The sequence below is a fragment of the Mycteria americana genome, chromosome 14 (genome assembly GCF_035582795.1).
Source record: "Mycteria americana isolate JAX WOST 10 ecotype Jacksonville Zoo and Gardens chromosome 14, USCA_MyAme_1.0, whole genome shotgun sequence".
Lineage (NCBI taxonomy): Eukaryota > Metazoa > Chordata > Aves > Ciconiiformes > Ciconiidae > Mycteria > Mycteria americana.
This window is the reverse complement of record NC_134378.1, coordinates 10,640,076-10,656,112: the sequence shown is the minus strand read 5'-3', so window position 1 is coordinate 10,656,112 and position 16,037 is coordinate 10,640,076. Positions and strand designations below refer to the sequence as shown.

The following is a 16,037-nucleotide window of genomic DNA, read 5'->3' as shown; positions in this document are numbered from 1 at the left end:
TGCTTTGGGATGGGGCACCTCCAGCACCCACCCAAGAGGTCTCACAGTTGTGCACAAGTTTCTGCAGCTATCAGGAAGGCCTCTTGCATGTTCTCTGGAGCTCTGGGAGCACGGGAAGATAACCTCCTCCAGCTGAAGAAGTCCCTGAAATCTGGAGGCTGGGAGAGTGCTCTGGAATGGTACCATGTGTCTGTCCTGTTCTTACACTCTTATACTGATCATGGTCAGAGCTAGGATGGACACAACGGACCTTTGACCTAACCCTGTATGGCTATTCTGATGTTCTTATCTCACTACTCTTCAGCTTTACGAGAAGAGCAGAAAAATGTCATAAAGAAAGTCTTAGTGTTCAGCTGTCAGGAACATCTCCTGTTACAAAAGACTGTGCATATTTAGGGCGAGGGAATAGAATATGAACACAAAACATGGCAATCGTTCACTTATAGCTGGAGGCTACGGACTCCACAGCACAGAGAAAGCTCAGCCTGGCAGTGATGCAGAGAGTGAATATGCCAATGAGGACCAGGGAAGCTCCTTCAAGCACCAGGGCTTTTGGAGCTCGAGGGACTGCGTGGGACTACCCATGTTACACAGTGTAACATGACCTTGACTTTCACCAGCCAGTGCAGAGCACTGCTGGGAAAGGCAGAAGAGGGAAACAAAAGGGCATGTGGAGGTCATGGCCTTCCTGATTTTTCCATTTTGGGTGAGCTTGAAGGCTGAACTTTTTTGGTTCTCCAATGCAGCCTAAACCCACCGTTTTCATCACCTCCTGGAGCTCTTGCACAGTTGTGTTAATCATGGAAATGGTCTCAAGTTGCGCCAGGGGAGGTTTAGACTGGATATTAGGAAATTTTACTTCACTGAAAGGGTTATCAAGCATTGGAACAGGCTGCCCAGGGAAGTGGTTGAGTCCCCATCCCTGGAGGTATTTAAAAGACGTTTGGATGAGGTGCTTAGGGACGTGGTGTAGTGGTGGTCTTGGTAGTGTTAGGTTTACGGTTGGACTCGATGATCTTAAAGGTCTTTTCCAACCTATACGATTCTGTGATTCTGTGATTCTATGGTAGTAGAAAGGGAAACCGGAGGATGCTGAGAACGCCCTGGTAAACCACATCCCCGTACCATCGCTTTTCTCCTCCTGGCCTGCTTTGCCTCGCAGCTGCTGCTGCTGTGCTGTGTGCACAGAGCTTCCATGCTGGTCACTTGATAATAAATCGAAAAGAGACTGCTGGGGTACAGGGGCGTGGGGACTCTGAGCATCCGTTCACTCTGAGGCCTGCGATCCTCTGCAGTACAGGCTTCCCAAAGGATGAACTCCTTCTCCTTCATCTGTACCCCCTCCGCTGTAGCAATGCACCGAGCAAATGGTCTTGGCTGGCCTGAGAAAAGGCGGGCAAGGGGAGGCAGCAACTGCTTGATCCGTCACTTGATCTGACGCAGCTGCTGGAGGAGGTGGAGTGGAGGGAAACAACCACATCAAAGCCACCCTAGCCACTCTCCTTTCCCTTCAAAAATGTCACTGCGGCACCCTCCACTTTCTATAACAATGTTTATCATTGTTCTTCGATTGTCTGGGACAATAAATGGTTAGAAATGAGCATATATCACCAGGAAATCTCTGCCTGCCCCTTCCCCCAAGCAGTGTCATAAAAACGTACAAATTCACATTAATAATGAAGTGCATTTCCCCGAGAAGCCACTGTGTATCTCAGGGAGAGCAGGCAAGGTGGCAGTTGCTGCAGAGTTTCCTATTAAAGAGCAGAGCAAATACTCATAAATCTGATGAGGGGCCAAAGCACATGTTAGGGCTGTCTCCCTCTTAATGGAACCTTTTCTGAAATGAAAAAAATATATATCTTGATACATTCAGGGTATTCATTAGACATGACAACCTCCTCCACTCCCCCATCCTTCCCACCCCCACTCCTGCATGTGCTGACCCCTGGCAGAAGAGCTGGAGCTGAGTGCTGGCAGGGAGGGATTTTGGAGGGGAGGAAGAATTGTTTTGTTTTAATAAAGGGATTGTGTAAATTTACTACGATGAACAAGTCTCCTCCTGGCCCCATGTCTCCCTCCTTCCCTCTGCTCCAGCAAGCTGCTGCCGTTCCCTCTGTCTCTGACCCCCGATGTGCCCTCCTCTTGGCTGCCATGCCCCGTGGCTGTCCTGTCTGTCCATCTGCCGGGGGAGGAGAGCAGACAGAGCCCACGCTGCACCCCGGAGCAGGATCCCTCTTGCAAACTTGAGTGTAAGAAACCTTTCCTGCCACCTCACACCTTCGAGGGCGTGGCCAAGTCATGCTCTTGGGAAAACACGATTCTCCAGACACAGGGAGGTGGCAGGATGAGTATCCGTCCCCTTGGCTCTCTCAGGGGCTGTGATCTCGCTACCGGTGTGGTGTCTTAATGTTATCACAGGCTGGAAACCCAGGGTCTGCTGCCCCTTTCCTGAAGGTGAGACGCTCTTGAAAAAGGAACACCGTCACGATTACACCATAAGCTCTGTGCTGCGCGTGGCTTGTTCTACCTCATTCCTCTTCTCACAGGCAGGGTCATGAGCTGGAGCTGCACTCATGTAAATCCTGCGAGACTCCGCTGATGTGTGAAAACTAGTGTAAAGGCCTGATCCTTCCCCAGCCAATGGACCTTGCCTAGATGCACAAACAGACCCAGTTCTGAACCAAGGAGATGGGAAGAGATGGCAGAATGAGGCCTGAAGACTACAGCTTAATAATCATGAATTATCTGTTCATTATCCCAATAAATAGTGAAAAATCTCTTCCTCCTTTCCTCCTCCCATAAAGCCATTCTATAATGTTCCTCATTTTCCATCTGTGCTCCATCATATTTGCACTGAGTGATCATCCTGCTAAATTACATTATTTTTATTGAAAGGTGCTTTTGAGGGCTGGATACCGCTCATGTCTTTTCCTTTTGTTATTGATCTTTGCAATTTGATTGCTGAGGTGTAAAATGTATAAATAAGACTCAGATACTCTTCCTTTGAAATCTCACTGGGTAAAAATGTTCTGCTATAGATTATGAAGGCTGTAGCATTTAGTAATATCAGAGGCAGCAAGGAGAAGGCAAGATTTTTATATCCTTATGAATACTGAATGCTTGAGGAGGTAGGTGCTATTCAAGGCCAGTTAAAATCTGGTTAAAATACTTAAAAGTTGCTGTTTCTTTGTGAGCGGAAGAGTTTCTGCCTTTTGGGGGCAGGAACTGTCATATACAGTATGCTTATACAGAGCCTAGAAACAATATGGGTTGACCTAGTGGGTTGGATGTGCTAATGCAATCTTAAATAATACCGATCTTAATAGCAACCTGTAGTATTCATACAAAGCAAGTAAATCTGCACTGATATATCTGTGCTGACACACTCTGACGTATCATCTCGCCTGACCCTGCTCTCAGGGAAGCCAAGAACACACTGTTATTGGTTTTACAAGGCCTATTGCTAGATTGAAAAAATGCTATCCAAGAAAATTTTGAAGATTTAAAAATGCTAAATTAAAAAAATATCCTGATCTACCACTTTGGGGAAAAAGTGATAAATTTCAAAGGATTAGGGGAACTGAGGCTTCAGTACCTTGGAGGTAGTTCCTTGCTGAGGATGGGCTCTGTATCTCTCCTCTAGCACAGCGGAAAGGCCAACCTATTCCTCTTCCTGTTCCCCTTTCTCCTCTTCTTTCCTTCGTGGTGCTCAGCAATTTTACTCAGTTTATCCCAACAAAAGTCTATTTTAAAATGGGACTTCCCCATAGAATTCTTTTACCATTGAAAAGTCCTAATTTTCCAACAAGATGTTGTCCGAAAAGTCCCATTCGAACTGAATGATCATGGCTTTCATTGCAATGAACCCTCTCTTTCTGGCTGATGACGTGGTGAGCAGAACCCTCAGTTTTGTTGGTAAATTCTGCTTATAAAATCGTGGTGGACACAACTGCAGGCAGCTACACCCCTGCAATGTCTGATTCTCCTAAAAGGGTCTCTCAGTTTTTAATGTTTATTGCTAAGAAGAAATGAAAGATGAAGAGCAAGCTAAATTCTCTAAAATATAGTTTTGGACTACTAATTCATGCAATTGTCCTTGCCCATGTAACATCAATATTGGCTAATAGTGGAACATGATGTTCAGAGCAGCTCCTACTGTTTCAGGGGGATGAGAAAATAAAATGCACAGAAGAAAAAAATCTTCTATTTTGGTATACTTAACACATAGAGTTATCTACGTGTCCTATATATCATTTAACAAATTGCTTTGCAATTCTTACAGGGCGTGGTATAATGACTGATTTAAAATCACTGCATTGCTTAAACTGCATTGTTCTTCATCAAGTTGAGTCATTTTTATGTGAAGTGTCAAGCTCTCTAACAAATAACTGCTGCCAGACAAATCAAGTTCCTCATCTTAAAGCTACGGCTAAATAGTTTATAGCTTTAATCTGCTCACTGAGGTGTGCAGTCTATGACAGTAATTATAAATGCAAGGAGAAATTATGGCTGAATGCTTTAACTGCATTAGGAGCCATTTGATGAACAATCATGATTGCCTGCTCATTTTCAACAATAGAGGGCAAGTTAGTGTCAGTGCATTAGAGGATTTTCAGTTCTGCTCTGCTCTTTCTTCCATTTACCACAGAATGTCAGTTGTCTCCTATAAAGTAGAAAAAAAGCACTGTAGAAGCTTTAAACTTGATGGTTAAAAAAAGACAAAGGAGGAAACAGAGAGAAAAACTGTTTATCATTATGACTAATTTTTTTGTTTTGCAGCAGTCTTACTTTCAAATTAGTTCATCTCGGGTAGCTGCTTGTTTACTTCTCAGGGTCTTTTGAAAAAGAAATCTCCCCAATCAAGTTGGTAAATTTGACTCTATAGAGACTTATTTCTATAAAAAGTTGTAGCTAAGACCACAGAGAGCCTCGGTTACCAACCAGTTTATAGCCAATCTCACCTGACTTTACAGTGAGAAATACAATTCTGCCTTGTCTTTTTTCTCAGGACGACATAAAAATTCTAATTTAGTTGAAAAAATGAACAAATGTTCTTCAAAGGTATAAGTCAACATACAAATTACTTCTAATTAAAGCCATGTTCCCTAATGTTCATGGGTTTTCTTTGATGGATAGCAATATAAACAAATTTGAAGCGGGTTAAATGAAAGAGAATAGAGATGTCTGATTGTTGTATATTACACATAATTTTACATTATATTACTAAACCCATATCAGTTAGAAGAATTCAAGAAAACACCAAAGATGAATGTAAAACAGATATATACATCTTTATATTTAAGAAGAATTTATAGCAAATTTCTTATAAACAGCCTCACAGAGGCCTTAAAAATAAATCCATATACATAACACATTTTTCTACAGTACTAACCCAGATTATTCAGTTATGTTTTTAATGATAGCTAACATTTGAAAATATAACCTTTAATAGTAAATTTCATTGAAATATAGAAAGTATGTTATGTATTTCTATACTTCGAGTACTCTTTCCACTGTTTTATTTCCATTTATTTCCATATATTTTCTCTATTTTTATTTCTATTTCACTACAATATTGCCTAGAAGAAGTAAATGCAAATGCATGTGCACGTTTTAAGAATCTCAGTATGCTTTATATTTCTTGTTTCTAAATACTGTGCTCTCCTCTATGTTATTATTCAAATGTATACTGAATCTTAAAAATAACATGGTAAGAGTAAGTAAACTCTGAAAATCCCTGTTATTTGATTTAGTCTTCTTGCAGATCTCAGGAAGAAACCATATGAATAAACTCTGGCCTCCACACTTCTAACATAGTCAGAACTTCGGTAGGCTTACGGCTCCAAAACTGTAATAAAATCTTTACAATGCTATCCAAAATACCCCATCATTTCATACAATTTGTGCTATCATGCATACCAACTAAAATTATAGTTCCAGATAACAGTGCTATCACTCTGTCATTGCAATTTAAATATATTTTTTCAAAGGTAAGATACAACCTGCATCTTGATATAAATTAGAAATGGCTAAGTATTAAGAGGACAGCAATTTCTCGCTACCCAAAGGCAGGAAGGACAGTACCTTATTTATGTAGTTACATATCACCTGAATAATACCTGCGATGTGTCTGTGCAGGTTATTACAATGCAGAAACTACTTTTTTTCCCCTTGGAGATTTTTTTTTCTTTGTATTTGTTCCCCAAATCCTCAGAAGTAGCAACACGTTTATAAAGGTGGGTGTTTGGTTTGCCTCTTAGTAACAGCACGGTGCTTTTAGGACCAAATCTGAAACATTTGTCATGTATTAAGCCATGAATGTGCCAAAATAACTGTTATATTAATATATTCGGCAGATAGTTTTTGTTTTATAGTACCCAAATTATTGGTTTGCTCTGATATCTCTTGTGTGAAAACTATGAATGTCAGAGTCTTAGTACCCATTAACCGGTGGGGAAGGAAACAAAGTATGGTATATTTTTCCTAACCAATCTCTTGTAGTTTTCTGATATTTTGTCAGGTATGTTGATTTTGAATGGTCAGATAAACAAGGAACATTTATTTGTTGAGTTCTAATGTTGGGTTAAAAATGCCAAAATAGAAACTTAAGGGTCTTAGCCCTATTTAGAAAACAAACTCCTTTTGAGTTAGATGGAATTTTGCTGGCTAAAATATGCAGAAAGGATAAATCCAGTCAAATGCAGACAGCACGTACAAGATGTATGCAAAACTTAAATCTTATTGCACTTGAATACTGATGTTATACTCTATAGTAATAGCTTCTATTACCCATCCCAAAGTAACCCTTTGATTAGTGGTTTAAATTATTCAAAAGTAGCCTTTTTAATGGAGCTTAAGTGATGCATAGTCCTTGTGCCGGCTCTGTACACAGAAAGTGTTTCTTAAAGCTTCATGAATATTTGCAGCAAACAAATGTGAAATCTTCACACAAACAGGTATTCATCCTCAAAGTGCTTGCACCCTCAATTAGCCAGAGAATAGCCACAATAGCAGGTGGCATAAGTGACAACTCACAACACATCTTTAATTTTGACTGTCTGACGAATTCATTTTCCGAATGTTATTCAGGTAATGAACACATTGGAGAAAATCTGAATCTGCACATGATTATTCTGTGAATGGAAGCAGAGCCTGCGTCTGCTGGAGAAATTGTTGGAAATGACTAAGAGAGCCTTCCTCGAAATAAACTCGTTAGAACAAAAAACTTCTATTTGGACTTTTAGTTGATGTTCTGCGTATTTATTTAAATCAAGAATATTCAAGTTTGTGAATCAAGTAAAATTAAAAATGCAAAAATTGTGTGTCATCTGAATATTACATTACATGTTATAAACATTGGTTGTGGCAGTACTTCAGTTGGTGTATCTTTCAGCAAAAAATAGCAACACTAACGTAGAAGTATCCTACTAACAGGTCTTTGAAATATTAAGCTTGTAAAAAATCTAGCTGCTTCCTCAATTAAGCATTAACCCCCCCCAGGTTATATGAAAACTTGCACTGAAGTCAGTGACATTTATGGATTGACTAGCACTCCCATCAACATGAAACAAAATATAATCAAACATCTTAAAGATTAAAAAAGGAATGATGGAGAGAGAGGTTAAAATGATGCGACCAAAAAGGCCACTCACAATAGTAAGTGTTTAAGTAAGTGTAAAATATTAAAATATTTTACAAAACTGAATATCCAAATATCAACAAAAGAATAACCAAACTTCTAGATACAAATCTTTCAGAGTTATCTGTAGATTCTTGAGGCTGGGTTTGAGATTATAAGAAACTTGGAATAATTCAGATTTTGCTAATTTGACATTTGAATTGTTTTCTTTTCCCCCATCAAACTCAGATTTACTGGTGTGGTAGCACTGAAAGAGGTAATAATCTTTTGGTTTACACTGCTTTTTTTCTGCTTTTTCCATTCTCATTGCAAAGAGTAGCATTTAGTTGTTGCATTCCACACTGAAGTGCATAGGATGTGAAACGATTAATTCTTAGAAACAAAAAAGAGAGTGAGAACTGGGAAGGCAGCTATTTTGAAAATATTAATAAGAAGCAACTTTTCTATATAGGGCAACATGGTTATGCATTTACCAAGCTCTCTTCTTGAAAACATTATAAAATGGATATGTACATGCAATTAGATTAATGAAGCAGGAGTACATTATGCATTTTATACTGTTTTCCTACATTTAAGAAAGTACAAATGTCTTACGAAGCCTCCTTAAAATGATGACATTAAAACTTGCTATAGAGCATGCATACCTTAATAGTTATTCTTCATCCACTTCTGCTACAAATTGTGAATGGTGTTCTGGTGACTTGCTGTGTGTTTTGCTTAGATGAAGTTTTACTGCATGTTTGCTCGCAAATGTCCGACAGCACAACTTACATTTGAACTTAGAGTCTGTGTCCTCTTCTCCAGCTATTGTTTCAGGAGATCTTTGAACTGAAACTCTGGAGATTTCTTGCTCTACCTTGGTTTGCTGCTCCACAGCCAGCCTGTTCATGTCTTTCATTTGGAAACCTAGATGAGATTCTAAGTGGCTAATGTAAGTAGACGGGGTTCGAAACTGAGATGCACAGTCGCTGCAATAAAAGACTGGATGTCCTTTGTCCATGTTTTTCAAAAACTTTGTTCCTCCGGTTTTCCTAAGTTGATACTTGACATTTGCCAACCAATGGCTGATGGTGGTCATTGACAGTCCAGTAAATTTTGAAATCTGCATGCGCTCTTGTGGGCCTAGATCTGATAATAAATATTTACCTTCAGATGTCTGGAAGAGGCTGGAAGCAAACTGAGCTTGCAAAATGAGAAGATGCTGAGGGTTCCAGTTTGACTGTCTGCCCTTCCTTTTATGCAGAGTGGAGACTTCTGTTGAGACATCCTCAAAGCGTCGGACATCTATTTCCAATTTCATAGATGGGATCCTTGAAGATGCAGCAGGTTTTGGTGTAGTAGCTTTGGGAAGAACTTTGACCATGTCAGCGATGTCAGACAGAGCATGTTTTTGAGGTGGAGAAGTACAAGATTGTGCTTGAGCTGACTCAGCTTTCTTGCCTTTGGATTTGGTCAGGTCAATAGGCTGATCATTGTTTTCAAACAAATAGTGCCTGGATACACTTGCAGGCTTTGGTGGGGTTGGAGCAGGAGATAAAACTGGCTTCTCCATCATATTTAGGTTAGGTTTGTGGAACATAGAAATTGTGCTAGAGCTGGGGCTGGAGTTGGATTGAGGCCGTAAAGGCTCAGTGGCTTTGCCCAAGTGATTATTCAGTACTGACTGCAGTGCACTGAGAGGGTTGACACAAGGCAGTTCAGACGAATGGTTGGCAGCAGCACAACCATTACTAAGAGAAGCTGCTGTCGGTTCCTTGAGGAGTGGTTTTTCTTTTCCGCTGTCCTCTTTAATTTTATCTTCTTCTTTCAAGGGACATGGTTCTGTCTTTTTTGGCTCCACAGAGGCTTCAGATTTGAGGAGAGGTTCTCTCTCGCTCTGGCTGAGTGAGGCAGGCTCAGCTTGGATGCCCTCTTTAGCATAGTCCTTTTGTACCTCCTCCTTGTCATCAGTTTCCTTCTTCACTTGAGTGCACTGGGCCACGTTTGCTGAGATAGGGACCAGAGGCATGACCTTCCACTTCGGAGCTATCGGCCTCAATTTATTGGTGATCGTTGGCCTGATTTGCAGTACTTGGGAACCCACAGGCAAAGACGGTTTAGCTCCTTCTGAGAGCTGATAAGCTGCATGGATGCTGGGATATGCACTCCAGCTGGGCGCTCCATTTTGAGCTTTATTGATGGCTGTTGTGACAGTGTTCTCCAAGGACTTTAAAATGTCCCCACCACCCTTTGAACCATCTTCTAAATCTTCTTCTCTGAGGTACTGGTATTTCATTGTGGGATCCAGTGGTTTCTGAAGAGTGTCTTCATACTCTTCAGTTTTTACTGCTTTCTCATCTTTGTTTGCATCATCAGCTTTCTTACTTTCTTTTTTTAGTTCGGAGGTGGGAGCTATGCATTCTGCAGATGATTTACTGGTAGATTTTGAAACCGGGCTGTCATTGGCTGGTGCTTCAGACAGTGATTGCATTTTTTCCACAGCTAAAGGATCCAGAACAAGTTGCTTTCCCTTCTTTGAAGCTGAACTTGTGACTTTCAAGAAATGGCCAGTGACCATCATATGGGTCGTGAGCTGCTGCAAGGTATCATGGGAACTTCCACATTCCATACACTTCAAAATCTGGGATTTACAGGCCTCAAACTGCCACGTATAGCTGGCGCCATTCTGGTAGCCATAGCGGTTGTTAGATGATAACTGCAGGTTTGCATTCTTCTGAGGAGAAAAAGTATCTGAGAAAGACCCTGTCGTGGAATCAGGGGAACAAGGCCTGTTAACATCAAACACACGTTTCTTTGCTGGAGTGACCATTTTTGAAGAAATGGTTGGTACCGGCTCCTTCAAAGGCACTTTTTGGTAATGTTTTGTTTTTATCATATGAACACTCAGATCTTGAAGGGAATCAAAAGAGTCACCACAGAACATACATTTCAGAACTTTTTGTGCATCTTCCTTGTCCATGTCCTGGAAAGCCCTTTTTCGGGGCTTTGAGTAGCTGGTAGGTCTGTGCTTGTCTTTTTTATGGTTGTCATCTTGGTAGTGACCTGTCTCATTCATATGAACCGTTAGTTCTACCAATGTGTCATAGGCAGCGCTGCACTGCCGGCACCGAAACCGGCTGGCACCCGTGAAGACAGTTCCACACATTTTGCTGCTCTGCCTGTAGAGCTGGACCGAGCTGAACAGGTTGGGTTTCGAGACAGGTCTGGAAGGTAAATTCTGCTGTAAGCTTTTTGACAGTGCGTCTTGGTGCCAATCAAAATCAGCTTTGTTCCCTCCATTTCTATTGTCACAACTCCTCTTTTCAGAGTTGGACAACTTGAAACCCAACCCTAAACCTGTCCAATAAGAGTCTGACAGTATGTTGGCATACACCGCTGTCATTTTATCCATGCAATCATGTGCTTCATTCTGGCCTTTGGGATGGGTGCTGGTTTTTGGGTCCTGTGGCTCTCTAGAGCAAATGCTTTTAATATCTGCCACATGGTCACTACCATCACTTAGTAGTGATTCATTTTCTGCATCCTGGTTAGATATATGACTGACAGGGGAATTCTGGTAGCTAAAGTTCCCTTTCTGCTCAGGACCCACTTCGTGTTCCTCATCCGTGCCAGTGTCATTGCTGCCCTGGAGCTGAGCAGTTGAGTTGTTGTCGTCATCATCTTCTTCCTCCTCCTTTATATCTTCCTCTTCCTTTAAATCTTCCTCTTGGACATAACCTGAAATGTAATGTCAATATATGAAATAACTTGTTAAAGGAGAATACTACAGTTCGAGCTTTCTAGTTTCACTATGTGTTTTCTTTACCGGACTTCGTTTTAATATACAACTTTATTGCCTGTTAGTTCTGGAAGCGAAAAAAGCCAAATGATGTCTCTTTTTGTGAAGGTTGCTGCATTTTATTGGCAGATGATCATAATTCTTTATAACTGCCAGAGATTCTGAGTTAATAATTTTCCTGTCATGGGAGTATAATTCTAACTGTCTTGTAATGGGACAGTTGGAAAATTCATATGTAAGAATTTAAAGTTTATACTAAAAGCTTCAATTCTATCAAATTGTTTTTAGCCTCAGTGAAAGAAAGGGTAGAATTGGCAAGGAACAGAAGAAAATAACTGCCATAATCTTCCTGGTTCATAGCATCATCTAGGTACAGTAACCTTTTGCCACTTGATCACCTAAAAATGCACTTTAGAATGTACACAAATAATTTATATGTCAAAATACAACATCTGAAAGTGCTAATAGGCATAAGTGGAACTCTTTTGTTTATAGAAGTAATGCACTGTGTACCATAAAAGCAAATTGCACTTCAGTAAAAACAAATCCATAAATTTCAGGGCAAGAACCCTTGGAAGTTACAGAAGAGTATTAGGATGTGACAGAGGTAGACCAAAGTTAACTGTAAAACTGGAAAAGTGGAACAAATCCAGAAAGATTTTCTTTGACAAATTAACTATTTAATTAATAAGATGAACTTGATACTGGAAGAGCTGTAAATTTTAAAATTAATTAAGGAATTCAGTTGGGTTTTTTTTCTGACCTTATATCAGCAGTAATTCTGCCTAAGTTACAGGAGATAACCTGGTTAAAAAAAGACTGAAGAATCAGAGAAGAGGATTTTTAAGGGTGAACTGGCTCCATTGCAGTCACTGGATAAATTCACAATGACAACACAGTCAGCAATTCACTCCCAGACCCCACCAAAAAGGGATGGACCAGAATGAATGGTTCAGATATGTTTTCACAAAACCCCAGTGTAATTTTTTTAACAGCCACTGCAAAGCTGTTATGCACAATGCAAGCAGACATTGAAACAATTCACTGTTATTGACAGCCACTCATCAAAACTAAATGTTGATTTCAGAAGCACAGGTCTTCGTAGGAGATATGATGACGAGCTCTTCCAGTTAGGTGCAAACGCAGTGCTGCTAACCCTAATGACGGTACTGCAGTCTCACAAGTACTTTGTTGTGTTTGCTTAAGATCTAGATTTGTGTGTCAGGTAAGTATGTAAAAAAAAAAAAAAAAAAAGCCAAAACCCCCAAATCAACACTGTCCTTAAAAATAACTAAGCAAAAATAAAACGCTAGTACTTGTAATTGTGAAGTAACCCTAAAAGCTCAGAAAGCACAAGGTAAATGACCCTAAAAGTGTTATTTCTTTAAAATCCAATTCTTTCCCATCTTCTGAAAAAAGCCATTTTATGTCATTTTGCTCCCTTGAATTCGGTACTCCACAAATGATATCCTTTTAGCAAATCAAAAGGGATGGGCAGAAAAGGTGGAAGCATTTTGATTAACATATGGACAAAGACTTCCACATTTTTTTCAGGTATGTGCTTCAATTTTTCAATCTATTTGCATGTGTATCTCACCCCTTCCAACACATGTTTACCATCAAGCCAAAGAGATGAACCAGAACTAGAGGAACTGTTTCCTGGATGAACCTGCAGTAGAAGAGAGAAATGATGGCTCTCTCTCTGGATAGGCTAAGAAACCCACACAATTTGTCTTTCCTACACCCTTCCCCACGGTCTTAGGACCTGCACAGATCACACCAGCTTAGAGCTGGGCTTGGTTTACTCCAGCAGTGATAACAGGCAGCTTCACAACCAGAGACAAAGATAACAGCAGTGGCTATGAGCAAATGACCTGGACACCATTTTAGCACGATAAAATAATAATCACATAGTAGGAGGAACACTGTGCTCTTCAGCAGATGCTTTCAGCAAAGAAGCTAAATATTAAATATTAAGTGTTAAATATTTAAAAATAAGCCTTTTAGTAGTGTGCTGGGGTACAGCAAATATTAGTAGCCCCATTTACAGGTGATCAGACTAAGGCAGGCAGCAAAGACAACAATAAGAACAAAATACTTTTTTCTTCTCCCTAAACTTCTTCCCTAATAACCAGACAATACTTTCCATGTACCCCTTTCTGAGCTCATACATTTTTCAGGGGGACAAGGAGAATGGAGGGACATGGAGGCGGCAAAAGCTCCTACACGTCATGAGCAGTAACCTTGTTAAACAAGCAGCATGAACTGATGAGCCGGACTGACATGGTTCTCGCGGTGTTAGAGATAGTGTACAGCGTAGGTAGCGACGCTGGCCCCTTGCCAGGATGCATCACAGTGCCAAGCATATTACACTGAGCAAAACAAAAATAAGGAGGGAATCCAATGAAGGAATCAGACAAAACAGACAACAAATAGCATTCACACAGTTTTGGGTCGGTGCAAATTTGATTCTCCATTTCAGCACCAATTCTTTGAATACCATTAACCCGTTTTTCACCGGAAGGTAATTTTTTCCTTTGGAAGATACATACAGTAGTTTCTTCCTCACAACATCCTTTGTCCTTCTAAAAGGATTTACTAGGAGAAGCACAAGTACCAGACAGCTGCACATCCCCCACAATACAGATAAAATTTTCTGCTTAATTAGGCATTGACATGTTTACTATAACCTTTACAGAGAGTAACTCGTGCTGAGAAATCCTCTTTTTTTTTGTGCCTGTACAAGATACAGACACAATCTTATGAAAGTGGTAAAAGTAACTTATTAGAAAGCACCAACAAAATTTCACAAAACCATCAGTCAGGTCCGTTTTAATGGTTAAAGGTTCTGGGCAGCTTTGAAAACACATTTCAGTATCCCACTTGTAAAACCATTTCTGTTTATTTATATGATTTAAATTGCTATGGGCATTTTAAGGACAGTGGAGACCTCTTCTGTGCAGACAACCTAGGGTACAAGAAATGCACGTGTCCTTCCAACAGTGGTTTTTAGTAAGATTTCATCGGACATGAAGTTTCATATGAACTGATGTAGCTGTTTAACAGAAATAACATTAATTTAAGTGGATTTTGCATTATTTATTTTATAAGTAAAGGGTGTCTTAAGCCTGTACACCCACATGCTTTAAATGCAGTGTCTGTAATAAGTAGCATAAATTTTGCACATCATACTGATGTCCATATAATAAATTGTTGAGTGACCTGTTCTCTTCCCACCAGTTCTCCCCCAGGCTTATTCTGACATTCCAAACCTCTGAGATGCTCATATATAGCTGTCTTACAGGAAAAATAAAATTAAAGAAATCCAAAGTCAGTAATCAGATGAATGCTTCCTCCTTTTCCCAGATGAGAATTTTTCCCACCAAAATTAAACAGGCGCAGGCAGAGATGTAAGATGGGCAATGTGCAGTCCTGAAGAAGTGGGGGACTGAAATTTCACAATCTTGAAGACTGGAGAAAACCCAGGAGCTTCAGAGCATTGAATGGAAGCAGTTTCTGGCTTCCTAATTGGAAATACAGTATTTGGTTTTAGTGCTGATTGATCCCAAGATAGCATATGTCAAAATCATGACATCAGTAAGTATAATATTATCGTATGGATAATAATCATAAATACAATTCTAAAATGTTTTAACTTTTTTTAAAATGTCCCTCTGTGCCTTCGTGACTGGATTCATGGTAACTCAAGAAATTTGCTTCTCTAGGACAAGGGTTGCAATAAACAGCTGATTCTTTGTGCTTCAAAAGATACATTTTCTTAGATATTTCTAGCATATTTCTACAGAGTAACTAACAGAAAGCAGGTCCAGTTAATACACCTGCAAAAACTCTTTTTTGAACTTACGGGTCTAAAACTCCATCCACATCCACCTTGAAGCCTTGACCCTGCTATGCAGACAGCACTGAGCTAAGCTCCCAGGGATTTTGAATCCAATATTGACTTTCAGGCCCTCGCACCCCCAACGAACCTGTGATTTGCACCACGTTATACATCACTTCTGACCTTGAATTGTAGAGTGTGAGTACATCTCTTTTTTTTAAAGCGTTCATTCTGACTGCTAACTTTTCCACCAGTGGATGCTATTTTCACTCAAATTTGCTCTTTTTCCACATAGAGAAACATTTCTTAAAATATATATATATACATGTTTCTTTCCAAGACTGGAAAATTTATTTTCTGCCAAGAAAACGGACAGTGAATCATTGTCCAGAACAACACTGCTAATCCGGGTAGAACCCATGCACCATCTGTACTTCTTCATATATATATTCCAGTTTTACTTGAAATAACATCATTAGTAGAGCAATCTCACAGTGCTATAAGGTGATCTTGTTTCCTTCTTGTCTGGCTTCAGCTCAAATATCTTTTTGTGTTTGGCAGAAGCTGTTTCTTTTACTGAAATATTTCATGCAGCTAATAGATAATGACCACTTCTCATTCCTTTTTCTCAAAAATGTCTAACTACATTAGCTACCCAAAGACAAATCTTAACCTGGCTCTTTGTAGAAGTTCATAGCTATAGATTCATCCCAGTTTGAAAATCAACTGAAGAGAAAAATTGGCAAGTGAGGAAAAAAAATCCCTACTCTGTTGCATAA

General features: G+C 39.9%; 1 protein-coding gene across 7 annotated transcripts in view; it reads right to left on the bottom strand.

Annotated features, from left to right (window-relative positions):
* The window catches only part of TSHZ2 (teashirt zinc finger homeobox 2), a 233,804-nt gene that overhangs the window by 83,999 nt on the left and 133,768 nt on the right, over window positions 1-16,037 (bottom strand). For all 7 annotated transcript variants that reach the window (XR_012777915.1, XR_012777916.1, XR_012777917.1 and 4 more), the window contains exon 2: window positions 8,284-11,356. Coding sequence is in view for 3 of the 7 variants with exons in the window: in XM_075517627.1 (XP_075373742.1) it covers window positions 8,292-11,356 (3,065 nt within the window). In the remaining 4 variants the exon portion in view is untranslated. The remainder of the gene's footprint in view (window positions 1-8,283; window positions 11,357-16,037) is intronic.